This window comes from Equus quagga, chromosome 16 (genome assembly GCF_021613505.1).
Source record: "Equus quagga isolate Etosha38 chromosome 16, UCLA_HA_Equagga_1.0, whole genome shotgun sequence".
In the NCBI taxonomy this organism is placed as follows: Eukaryota; Metazoa; Chordata; class Mammalia; order Perissodactyla; family Equidae; genus Equus; species Equus quagga.
In genome coordinates this window covers 37,757,129-37,770,057 of record NC_060282.1, presented here as the reverse complement: position 1 = coordinate 37,770,057, position 12,929 = coordinate 37,757,129, and the positions used below count along the sequence as shown (strand labels likewise).

General features: G+C 37.2%; 1 protein-coding gene across 1 annotated transcript; it reads right to left on the bottom strand.

Annotated features, from left to right (window-relative positions):
- Nucleotides 1-395: 395 nt before the first annotated feature.
- Nucleotides 396-11,695, bottom strand: FBXO43 (F-box protein 43). The gene is given in 6 exon segments (XM_046642663.1): nt 396-716; nt 823-1,026; nt 5,082-5,184; nt 7,950-9,423; nt 11,616-11,644; nt 11,646-11,695. Coding segments are annotated over 6 exon segments (2,109 nt in total). The 3' UTR covers nt 396-467.
- Between the last annotated feature and the right edge of the window lie 1,234 nt (nt 11,696-12,929).

Here is a 12,929-nt window from a genome sequence, read left to right as displayed (position 1 = left end):
AAATTCAATAGAACTTCTGAAAACATTTTATTTATATTTCATTTCAATCAAATATTCATTTTGCAAATCTATAAGGCCATCTGTCTCAAGTTCAAAATTTGTAATATTATTTGGAAAACTATTTTTAAGAAGTGACTGAAGAACATTTCAACACATAGTGATGAAATGCACAATTTTTAAATGTTACACGAAACAGTTAAATACATATATATGATAACATGGAAAATTCTTTATTTAAAACATAGTTATTAAAATGGGTAAAAGTGACATAGTAAAATAAAATTTTTTCAAAACTCACCACTTTAAAGAAAACATAAAATGACATGGATTATAATATATATACAAAATAGGAAATAAATCATCATCTTTCATTAATGGGAAAATTTGCATGCTTTCAAAATATTCATAATTTTAAGTCAGACAAAACGTTGCTTAGGGGGAATGCTTCTTGTATATTTAAAGTCTCTTTAGAGGCGTTTTAAATTCCGCTTACTCTGGGCACTTCCTGGAAGAGCATCTTTTCTATTTCTTGGCTTTGCTGTTCCTCTACTACACTCTTCAGACCCATGATAAGCACACAAACATAACACACAAAAGTCAAAACCACAGGCTGTGCGGCTACACAGTCCCCTTTTCTTATATGGCTGGTACTTAGCAGGGGATTGGCACCTTGGGCAAGGTTTTAATGCTTCATCAATAAAAAGTGTTTTGGCAACCTGCAGTGAAAGCATACACACTAAATCTTCCAGTTTCATATAGAGAAATTGCTTTATTTCAAACTCTGTAAATATTTATTTCTAATAACTTATGATAAATACTCACCTTAACATATTCTTCCTGTTTACTACTTAAATGAGTAATAGAAGAGCTTGCTATAGGTGTCAAAACTTCTCCCCAAGGAGAAAATGTTGAAACTTGTTCTTTCTGAGAACCTGGTGTCCTAGCCTGAGCTTGTACAGATCTTAAAGCTGATCGATTTAAAACATGGAGCCGAGTGGCAGCATCCTCAACATTTAATATAGCCCCCTGTGGTAAAAGACAAGAGGGGTCAATACCAGGATATCAAGAGTTCCAGGATGGCTTTCTGATGCACATGTGTGATTTAAATATTTGGAAGTGGTTTCACACCACTAGAATTTTCTCCCTAAACCATTCCTTTTTAGAAAAAAAATGTTCTCTCATCTAACATTTAAAAGTTAAGGAAACATAAAAAGAAAAAATTAAAACAATAAATGCTAGCTTTAAGTTTGTACGATTGGTTATTTGCATGAGTAGGCAAACTTTTCCCAAAAAGGGCCAGATAGTATATACTTTACACTTTGCAGGCCAGATAGTCGCAGTTATTCAACTGCTGTTTTAGCAAAAGCAGCTGTAGAAATACATAAATAAAAGATCAGGGCTGTTTTCCAATAAAACTTACTTTAAAAACACAGGTGATGGACAGGATTTGGCCCATAGACTGGAGTTTGCCAACCCCTGTTTTAAGCCAAGGTCTAAGAAGAGATTGTCCCTGAGCTAACTTCTGTGCCAATTTTCCTCTATTTTCTATGGGGATGCCACCACAACATGACTTGATGAGTGGTGTGTAGGTCCGCACCTGAAGTGGAGCGTGGGAAGTTAACCACTACGCCACCAGGCTGCCGTGAGGTGAATCTTTTCAAAGTTTGCTATGGGGTATCATGGAATTCCTTGAACGTTCCTCACCTTAGCCACACGTCAGAAGAATAATGGTTCTGGGTAGACCATGAAACCCAATTTGTTCAACTGGTTTTTGCAATACTTGTAAAATATTTGACTCATTTTTACAGTTAAGTTTTGAACAGCTTTGATATTTTCAAAGGAGAAAAAAAAATCTCTTATCTGAACTGGATTTCCACATTACTCAAATATTCAGCCAAGTATTATCTTCAATACTAATCCTTATAGCTTTCTATTTTGTTAAGGTTGGTAAGAGAAAAAAAAAATAGTAAGGCTTTTTTTTTTTTTTTTAGCAAATTGGCATTCTTAACCAATTATCAAAATAAAATGTGAACTTTCTCATGTGTCCAACTATGATTTTGATTCCTCTTCCTTGATAGTCTCCTTTTGCCACAATTGGCTCCTAACAGCGGGGAGAGCTAAAACATGAGAAATTATAGTAGGATAAGTATAGGAAATGAGGATAGCTGGTCATGAAAAATTATGTGATTAACAGTTTAACAACATATGCATAAGTATAATGAATGAATATTAGTTTTCAGAAATTAGAATGAATACAGCTGAACTGTATTACAGTTTCATATAGGACTCAATACATCTCTTATATTACATTTGTATAAATTATTTGCAGCCTAGGCCATGCACATGGCAAAAGAGCATACTAAAATTTCAATGGATTTCAAGGCAGTTGGTAAACACAGTGACTGTGCATGCAGAAAAAAAACAAATAGGGATATTTTGAAGCAAATTTCAGCCACAGAAGAAACATTTGTTCATTTAACAAATATTTATAGAACACCTGAAGGTGCCAAGTGAATAAAACAGTCTAATCCTTGTCTTCCTGGAGCTTAAAATGTGTGCTAATATCTCTTAACAATAGGTGGCAAAGCAGTCAACAAAGGCATATGTTTATGAATGCCAAAATTCTTCAAAACATAGTCACCATCATGTTACCAGAAAATATTTAAATGTGAGAGTGGAGTCACCTTATGGTTGTTCATTTCCATGATTATAACAAAACACTGAAGAATACAGTAAATTAAGAAATTCAATGGAAAAGATATGGTATCCCAATGCTAATGCTCATTCTCACTGCTGCACAGCAAATAGAAAAAATTGAGATCCTATTACATGTAGCCGATCTGTGCCTTCTAATTTTCACACATAAGGAGCTGTCAGTGATGCTATACAAGTGTGAGGAAAACCATTAAAAAACTTTGTTTTATAGTTTTTCTGTTTTGGTTAATGACACACACTAGGATAATCAGGTAGAAAGCAACCAGTCCATATCAGAATAGGAAGGCAAATGGCACCAGGAAGGACGTCTCTGAGAAAAGAAGGAACAGGTAGAATACCTGATTTGTCTGGACTTACACAGAGGAGGTTTCCAGCTCTGGTGGATAATGGGAGATGAATCAGGGATCTCTATAGAGAAACACTAAGCAAAAAAGAAAGAAACTGGGCAATTATTAACTCTGGGAAAAAAAAAGTTATATAAGAAAAAAGGTGTAATCATACTGTACTGCACGTTACAGCTTTCAAAAGTCATAACAATCTCAGTACAGTCTTAATAACGTCAGCACCTAATTCGGATTCACTTTCAAAGGACGGTAAGAGGAGAAAGGGAGAAAGGAATTCAGAGAGACAGGTGGGTAGACAGGTAGCGGTAGTAGTGGTAAGAGGTTAGAGAACAAACAATCTCTAAATTCGTTGAAAGAAAGCAAAGAAATAGCAGTAAAGGCATGCTATTTAGAAATGGAGAGGTACATATCAGAAGGAGCAGCTGAAGAGTTGAAAGTGATTGCCTTGATGGGGAAGAATCCAGAGTAGGAAGTGACAGGGCAGGAGAATGCATGTTTCATTATAAGCCTTATTGTCCAATTTGACTTTTTTAACCATGTACTTGTTCTTCTTTGAAAAAAAATTTAAAAAGCAAATCAAAATAAGAAAAAGAGTTCAAGTAAGGAAAAAAGTGTAGTCCTTTAAGAAACCAAATTGGAAGGAAAAAAAGTGGTAGCCAGGCTAGAAGATAGAATAGTTTATCTAGAATTACCTGGTGTTGCCAAACACAACCACCTGTTTCTTCCTTATAGGATGTAAGGAGTACATGGAGCTAAAAGTTTAATATTAATAGGTGCTTGCTTAAAAAATGGTTTTTTAAGTCCTTAGCATGTAAGGAAGCACTCTAAAAAGAAATGTTAAGAAGGCAACTAATATCTTCAGGATTATAAGCTCCCAGAGCCAGCAGCTGCAGCAGTAAGTAGCCAGGAGCTGTGAGTAACTCGTAAGGAAACATCACAAGTGAGAAGGTAAAACTTTTCTTAAAAGTAAAGTAGAAAGTCAACATTTTAGTTAACATCAGTCGCTCATATTTCATTGTAATGAGAAACCCACAAATCTGTATTTAGGTATTCATATTTGTTTATGCCATGCTTCATGTCAATTATTATATTTACTCAACTTAGAAATTTACTTATAAGATGTTATTAAATACTTTTCACTAGACCAAGAATAAGGGAGTAAACTCTCAGAGTTTCTTTTGGTATTGATGTCTAAGAAAGGTCTAAAGTTGAATATACAATAAATAGGGGGGCCAGAGTCATCAGATGCCTATTATACAAAGTACGTCCCTAGGAAGAACGAATCTACTTCTGTAGGACTTTTCCTGTAACTTCAAAGCTGGACCTCAAATCTTCAAGAGTACAGGTTTATGATGCTCTACTAGTACTAGTACTAATCTGCCATGCTCACTAGCCTCCAGGGCTTCATATATGTTATTCCCTCTGCTGAAACGCTTTTCCCTGTCTTCATCTGGCTAACTGCTAACTCATGATTCAGGTCTCAGTAAGATGCACTTTTTCTGAGAAGCCTTCTCTTGATTCCCAAGTATTAAACACTCCTTTTAAATGTTCCAATAGAACTAACTCTGGGCTTCTCTTAACACACCTGTATTTTAATCACCTGTTAACCTGTTATCACACACAGGGTATGAACTCCAAGAGAGCAGGGACCATGTCAGAAATGTTCATCATCATAATCTGAGCAAGTGACAGTAACATCTACTCAAAAGACAGGATAGAAAGTGCTATAAGGATATCTAATTGTGAATGGGATCCAGCACATCACTGGTATTCAAATACTGCTAACAGCACATACACTTAAACAGCAACAAAACTCAACAAGATGTTCTTGATGCTAGGTAGTCTACTCCACTTATGGACCGGAAGGAAATGGAGTTTGGGAAAAGTAAAGAGTTTATGAGTGAATGTTTGCTAAATGGAAAAAGTTAAAAGAAATCAGGAAAACTAAATTAAGTTGGCCAGCAATATGGGATCATCAGATATTTATACAAATCCATTTTAGAAAAGTATTATATACATTACCTCAGAATCCATTTTCAGTTTTGTGATATAAAATTTCCTCCTCTGATTGGCTTTTTTATCTTGAACAACAATTTCGCGCCAGTTTCTGCTCACTTTCCAAACACTATAACAAAAAGATCAGTCCTTATATTGTATATATTCCACAAGATTAACATTTTTTGCATATGGCAATTAATAAGAAAAACTTGTTTTAAAGATTTTGGAAAGTAAATTTAAACCTAAAAATGTACATTAAAAATTTGACTTCATCTACATCAATGTTTCATATTGATTCACCATATGAAAGAATTCTTATTAAAATACTAAATATATGCCAGAATTTATATTGATAGATTATCATCTTATAAATGGTTAAGGGAAAAACATAGTTTCATAAAAGCCAATATGAGTCCACAGGGAGACTGATTAAGAGGATTTAACTTCAAATGTGACACTAAGATTAAAAATTTGGAACATGACATGCAGCAAATGATTATCATCTACAGCACAAGAGGTTTTTTAAATCAATTTCTCCTATTAATGTATTTAACATATCTGTCATTTTGATTAAACAAACACAAGAACAATCAATCCTTCACTGGATGTACTAAGTGCCAAATAAATATTATTATGTGTAACACTACAAAGTCCCATTTTATATACCAAAGGTTATGAGAATGAAGCAGCTAAGGAAAAAATGCAATTTATGCCCAGTGATTGCTTATTTAACAACTTTGGCAGTACTAATTGTTAAACAAAAGGTATTTCTTCAACTGTTAATCTGGTCTTTTTTTATTACTCTAACTTCACAAATCACTCAAAGGGAACAAGATCAGACAGTTGAAAAAAAAAAAGTCACTTGTTATGGAGGGCCCCAGGTAATACTTGAATTGTAATACTACTATTCTTCCAGCTACCATGGCCACTTCAGTTGCCATTGCCTCTCCCTAAACTGATACATATGCCTTATATCAGATTGATGGAGAGGAATAGGCAGAAAGTCATCCATTGACGGGGAAGAAATGAAACATATAACTGAGTATTTGCCACAGCTATTTCAAATGACCATAATCTCTCACATTACCAAGATTATACATGCATTCTGCGGTACAACTACTATAAATCTGGAGGCCTGGACAGGAGAGGTAATCATTGAAATATGACTGAATATCAACTGCTTCCACAAGTGAGCACCCAAAACTATCACCCAAGTTTTTAACTGGTCTGTATCCAAATACTCTGACACATAAAAGTAAAATTCCTATATCTTAGCCATATCATTAATTTTTCTAAACAAATAATGTATCTTGTTTGAACATTTTTTAAAGGCACACACATATAGGTGCACTAATCTGTTTATTATCCTACTTGGGTTACACCAAATACATTCCCAATCAAATCTATTCAGAAAGGCCTTAAACCTTTATAAAAGTTTGTAGAAAAGTACTGGATTAGAAATCAAAGGCTTCAATCATAGACCTGGATCTATTCCTGTCTCCTTGAGTCACTATTGGCAGGTCTCTTAATTTTCCTGGAGTTCACTTCTCTCATCTGCAAAACACGTGATTGGACTAGATATCTCAAAAGAATTCTAGCTATGAAATTCTACAATTCTCTACAATAGCCTACAACTAATTTATGGGGGAAAGGTGAAGAGGGGCTTTATTAGAAGTAGCAGTGGCCATAAAAACAGCAAAGACTCTATGAACCAAACTCTTTTTTTTTTTTAAGATTGGTCCTGAGCTAACATCTGTTGCCAATCTTTCTCTTTTATTTTTTTCTTCTCCCCAAAGTCCCCCAGTACATAGTTGTATTTTCTAGTTGTAGGTCCTCCTAGTTCTGCTATGTGGGATGCCACCTTAGCATGGCTTGATGAGCAGTGCTAGGTCCGCACCAAGGATCCTAATAAGTGAAACCCTGGGCTGTTGAAGTAGAGCATGCAAACTTAACCACGCGGCTATGGGGCCAGCCCCTGAACCAAACTCTTGATACACCCTATTGAAAAAGAGCTTCACTATCTCTCCAGCATGTCCTCTTCTAAGCATCACCTTACAGAAATCCTATTCCACATGGCTTCCCTCCTTCCTGGTCATGGCATTCCCAAGGCTCTTGTCTTCTGAGAGCCCTGCAACTCCAGAATTGCCAGTACGAACAGTCTCACTTTAGTCTTTGCAGCCCTAGTTCCTACCCTCAATACTCCTAAATATCTGATGTAGTTTCTCTTTAATTATGTAGCACCACTCAATATACTGAAATCTCTGTGAACACAAATTCTTCAGTTTCTAATTCCTTGAAATTCTACCAAGTAATTAACTTTCACTGCTGTGTTAGCAATGAAAATGAAATAATCCATATTGCCCTTGGTCTCTGAAAAGACCAAACCCTAAAATGAAAGCTAACCACTATTCTTGGATTCTAGAACTCAGACTAAATAACTAAATGGTATCTTTATATGTTGTCATTCCTTAGTCACCATAATGCTTTACATTATTTCTGACTAAGTGTCATAACTTTAATACAATTTGCAGTCTGACAACAGGATGTGAACTATTAAATCATTAAGTAACTTTCGTGGAGCTTGCCATCTTGAAAGTTTAAAGTTCAACTTTTAGAAACTCTCTTCCCCAATGACAGTGAAATGAACCTTATCCAGAAGATTATATTGTTGCTTCTAAAGCAGGCTTTTAAATAGAGGGAGCTATACCAGTAAGCTCTATTGAGAAGTTCACTATACCACCTTTGATAAAATGTAGGACAATCAAAGATAAAGATAATAAAACAAAACAAATAAAGAACAGAACAACTACTCCACTCACAGAAAAGCTTTTCAACTAAAAAAGAAGTGATAAAAGGCAGTTTTATTTTGGAAAAAAAAATTTTATTTCTTACCTGCATAGGCTTTCTGTAGTCAAGGAATCTAATACCATAGCAAGAATATGCTTTAAATTTCTATATTTTAATTCTGTTAAGATGTCCAGTTTTTCTATACCCATTTTCTTGCCAATTAGTCCTGCAAGCACACACTGTAGTACAGCAATTTTCCCCTCATCCCTTTCTTCTAAGAATTCATGTGCACCGCTTTGCTGGAATCTTTTCCTTTTGCTTTTCATAAAGAGCTCATGCACTAATTGCAAGGCTGGGGTCTGTGATAAATTCTTAAAGCTTAAAATCAAATCCTCACTCTTACTATCACTGCTCAGCTGGCTCTCTGAGATGTCTGAAACAGTTTCTGATGTTGTTTCAGAGTCAGAATGCACGGTCTGCTTTTCCTCTTCTGTCTCAGATTGTGAGCCCTGCTCCCGAAGGGTGGACAGTCTTCTCAACCTTCCAAGACACCTTGACTTTTTTATGGTGTCCCCTACTTTTAGAGTTCTCTTATGTAGTTCTTGAAAAGAACCCTCCTGGTCAGAGAGAGAATCTTCTGTTTTATCCAAGCAAAGTGAATTAAAACCACTGTCTTCAGGTGTTGAAATATTGCCTCTCACTTCAGTTGAATGAGAAAGCCTTTGTCTTGCATTAAATTTAATGTTTGCTACAAGATTACTTACTGGAGTCACAAATATGTCCTCATCTGTTCCACAAGTTGTGCCATTAACAGAGGAGCCCAGAAGTTCAGGATATGTATTCTCATCGTTAATACACACACTGCTATCACTAAAGTCACGTGTAATAGAGTCTTTATTGCCCGGAATTGGAGATATACATTCAACTTCAAATAGGCTACAATCATCTTTGGAATCATCAATTGTGGAAGTCTTCTGTTGAGAAAAATTTAGTCTCAATTTTTGACTGCTGGAAGTTGCTTCTTCTGTTTTCAAAGTGCTAGTACCTAAAGAACTAAAATTATTTCGCCCTTGAAAACCTGAAGCACTGCTTGGAATATTTTTTTCTAAGTTGAGAGCTTGGCTTGAACTACTTTCTAGAGAATTATTTTGTGATTCAAAGTCCCCTTTTAGAAGAGAGAAGGATATGGTCAACCTTCTGCGTGGTAGAAATTTTTTCCCACTGATTTTAGGAGTTTCACAGAGTTCTGGGGTTTTATCCTTCTCCTTCCTAGGGAAGACAAATCTCTCTTTTTGAGTGGGAGACTCTAAAGGATGTGTTAAGTCCAGATTTGAAGTTTTGGGATGTTCATAGCTTAATGTTGGGCCTTTTTCTTTCTTTCCGAAAAACTCTTTTTCTGTATTATCAAAGCTGCAAGATTTTAACAACTCACTGTAGCCACTATCTTGAGATGAAGATGTGGAACAAAAATCTCTGAAGCTGGAGTACTTGAAATTAACAGTAGGAGAGTCCACCTCATTTCCTGCTGCAGTGCAAGCTTGACCTGAATGCCTTTCTGACATCTTGAAAATCTCTGTTTCTACAAAGTGAAACCAAATTTTATTCTTCCTTTGAAATAGGTAGTCTGACAGCCTACACCAAAATACATGATTTGTTATGAGTACCGATAATAATGGAAAATTTTATGGCAATAAAAAAAGTTACTTTAAAAACCAAATCTACTCTATAATATACTTATGTGTAAATTACTTAAAACAACTTTTTGACATCATAAAAAACTAGACTTTCAAGTTATAAATATTCACAGATTACTTGATTAAGCCCCATGCAAAAATATTTTCTTGAATACACTTGAGAATAAAAAATCTGGCAGCATCATTTTTAGATGATTTTTTACCTTATGATTTTAACAGCACTAAAGTACATAATTGTAGTTTTAATATTCTAACTTATTTGTGCTGGCCTATATCTAGTTAGTCGGATATTTCCTTTCAAACTTCTGGGATATAAATAAAGCTGTTTGAAAAAACTGCATGCTAATTTTTAAACATGTCTTTGGGAAATGTGTCAAATGAGCGCTGCCACTAGATTTCACAGCAATTTGGCTAAGCAACTCCAGGATAATGTTATTCATACTTGTAACACAGACCTGTCTCAGAAATCCAGTCCCCACGACCATTCACAAAATCTGGATTCCCAAACTTACAGCTTTGCAGAGACACATTGGCTCATTGATAAATTACTTACACATTCTTCTTGCACTAACCAAAATGAACCACTGCCCCACAGATATAAGGCCATTTCAAATTTGGCATGTTATACTCATTCATGTCTCATCTTCTAAATATTTCGAGACATACGGTCCAGTTGCAGGCTTGAATAGGTAACAAGCAACTATTTGTGGGAAACTCCCCCTTTATAATATTCTTGAAATTGTGAATAAAGAATTCAAGTAAATCACTTAAAGAAGAAATATGACAGTAATTATATTTGAAAGGAATGACACTAGCAAATACTTTACTCCTTAGCCTTTTCAACAGTATCATTACATTCTTCTTTCTAGAAACCCAAATTAAATGTTAACTCAAAGGAAGCTAAGATAAGAAAGTTATCATAGTTTCTGATATTTCTCTAGATTACTCAAAGGGCACTAAGAAAGTTATCATTCTTTCAAAGTTTTCTCCAGACCACAAATACATTTAATTTTTCTCTATTAAAAGATCTTGGAAAGATATATTTTAGAGACTATAATAGGAAAGTAACGCATTCCTAAGTTACATAAGTTAAATATATGAGTGAATGAGTTTTTTAAACAACAAAACTTTTACTCTAACCACAAAATGAAATAGTTTCTTTATAGTATAATGATCATTAGAAGATCATTATTACTGGGCAAATTACCTAAGTGTTTTTCAATCTTTAAACCTATATCCCTTTTTGGTAAATCTCACACGTGTTCCCTTTTGATCCACATCCCCTCAGATTGTGAGACTCACTGCTATATCTTCTGGACATGCCTACTAGCCAAGATCATCAAACTTTGCGTTCTGTAATTTGTATTATATTTTAAAACAATTTTTGTTTTCAAAATATTAAGTTAATGAGATAGAATATGTTTTCAAATTACATCTCCACACACGAAAGTTTCCCACTGTCTGAGAATCATTCTATTAACAGTTTTCACTCACATCATATGGTAAAATTGCGTCAAGGAGTCCCTTTATAAAGTTAAAACAAATGTAACTATTCTTATACCTCACCACTAGGTGTCTCACCATGCTAGAATTTGGGAAACTGAGAGGTAAATTGTTAGAAACAAAGCTGGGATGCTGCTATCATCCTTTAGGCCACTTGTTACAAACATAAAACCTTTCTAGTGTTTTTTTCTGTTCACCTACACATTCGGAGTTGACTCCAACGTCCTTTCTCTGCTGTCATCATGTTCATCTTTCTACTACCCCAAGAGGTTGGTCTCAAACAAAACTTGGTTCTTCAAAACTTATTTTAATTATTTAAAATTATTCATGAAAATCATGGAATGTCCGTTGACTAATTTTACCGATTCAACAGCTCACCGATTAATCAAACAACCTCCTCAATATCCATTTTTTAAAACCAGGCTCCTGATTAAAGAGTTGAGAACATTTATCTCAGTGCTCAAAAAAAAAAAAAAAAAAAAAAAAAGGACTTGTAAAATCAGAGAATGAAATACTTATTATTTAACTATATCAACACCAAATTTCCTTCATTTGTTAAAGTGGAAAATCTTACCATCAGGAAATCTTGAGCTCTTAGATGTCAGTTATGTAGGATTCCAAACAAGAAAATCTCTGACTGCCTTTAAAATTCATGCCAAAGTAACAGCACTTAAAAAGAAAACTTTAGTTTGAACAATTAATTGAAACCTGCAGTAGCACCAGGACTGCTAAAATTTGAAGGGTACGTAAAGGACACGCTGCAGGAGTTATTTCTAACATTTGAAAAGGCTTAAATCATTCTGAATTTCCTGCAGCTTTGCAGACAACAGTACCGTCGACATCCTTGTTCCTCCAGCTGGCCTTGGAACCGAGGAACCCTCCTGGATTCGGGCTGTGAACCGGCAGCGAAAGCCGCCGCGCCGTCCGCGCTCCCCGCCGGCGGCCAGCGGGGTGGGTAACGGTCTCCGCGGGAGTCAGTGAGCCCGGCCGGCCGGTCCCAAGGCCAGGCCGCCGGGGCAGGCTCGGCTCAGCTCGGCCGCCAGGGCCCCGGGCCCAGAGAGCCGCCGACAGGCCGAGGGCTGGAGGGGGGTCAGCCGGAGCGGAGCGAGCGGAGAAGCGAACGGCTCCAGGCGCCTCTCCAGTCCCAGCACCTGGGAAGAAAGTGGGCGCGGGGCCGGCCCACACCTGGGGCCCCCGCTCCCGCCCACCTGGAGACCGCGGCGCGGCCGCACCGACGGCGCTGGCGGGCCAGGCGGGGCGCCGAGGCCGACTGGCGGGAGGGGAGAGAGGCAGCAGCCGCCGGGCGCGCCGGGGAAGAGCCCCAGCCTCGCCCCCAGGGATGCCCGGCTATGGCAACCCCCACGCCGCGTTCGCGTGGGGCCGCCGCACTTCCTCCTTCAGTTTGAACTGCCCGCCCTGAGTAACCGCTACGCGCCGCCGCACCCCGCGCCGTCCTTCCTCCCGCCCCGCGGCGCCCCCCGCCGGCCGCCCCGCGACCTGCAAGCCCCCGGCCCTCGCTTTGGCCCGCCGAGGTCTAGTCCTCTCTTTCTCACCTTTCCACCCGTCCCAGAGCACAGCGAGGGCCTCCTAACGTGATAGGCTCTTCCTCTCCCCATTCTCACTTTGGAGAACATCATATACAAAGGCCGATAGGTCCTACAGTGGGGCGCCATTAAAAATAGTGTAGGAGAATATTCACTTGAAAATGTTTCCCGAGATAATCAAGTGTAAAAAGCAGGTTACAAATCGAATGACTCCTTTTAGGTTAGAAGTATAGATATACACAGGATAAGGTTTGAAAGGTATGACAACTTGGTTACAGTATCTTTAGATGGGATTATGCTTGTTTTTTAGGCATCTAAAAAGGGATATTTTATTTACAGGGCAC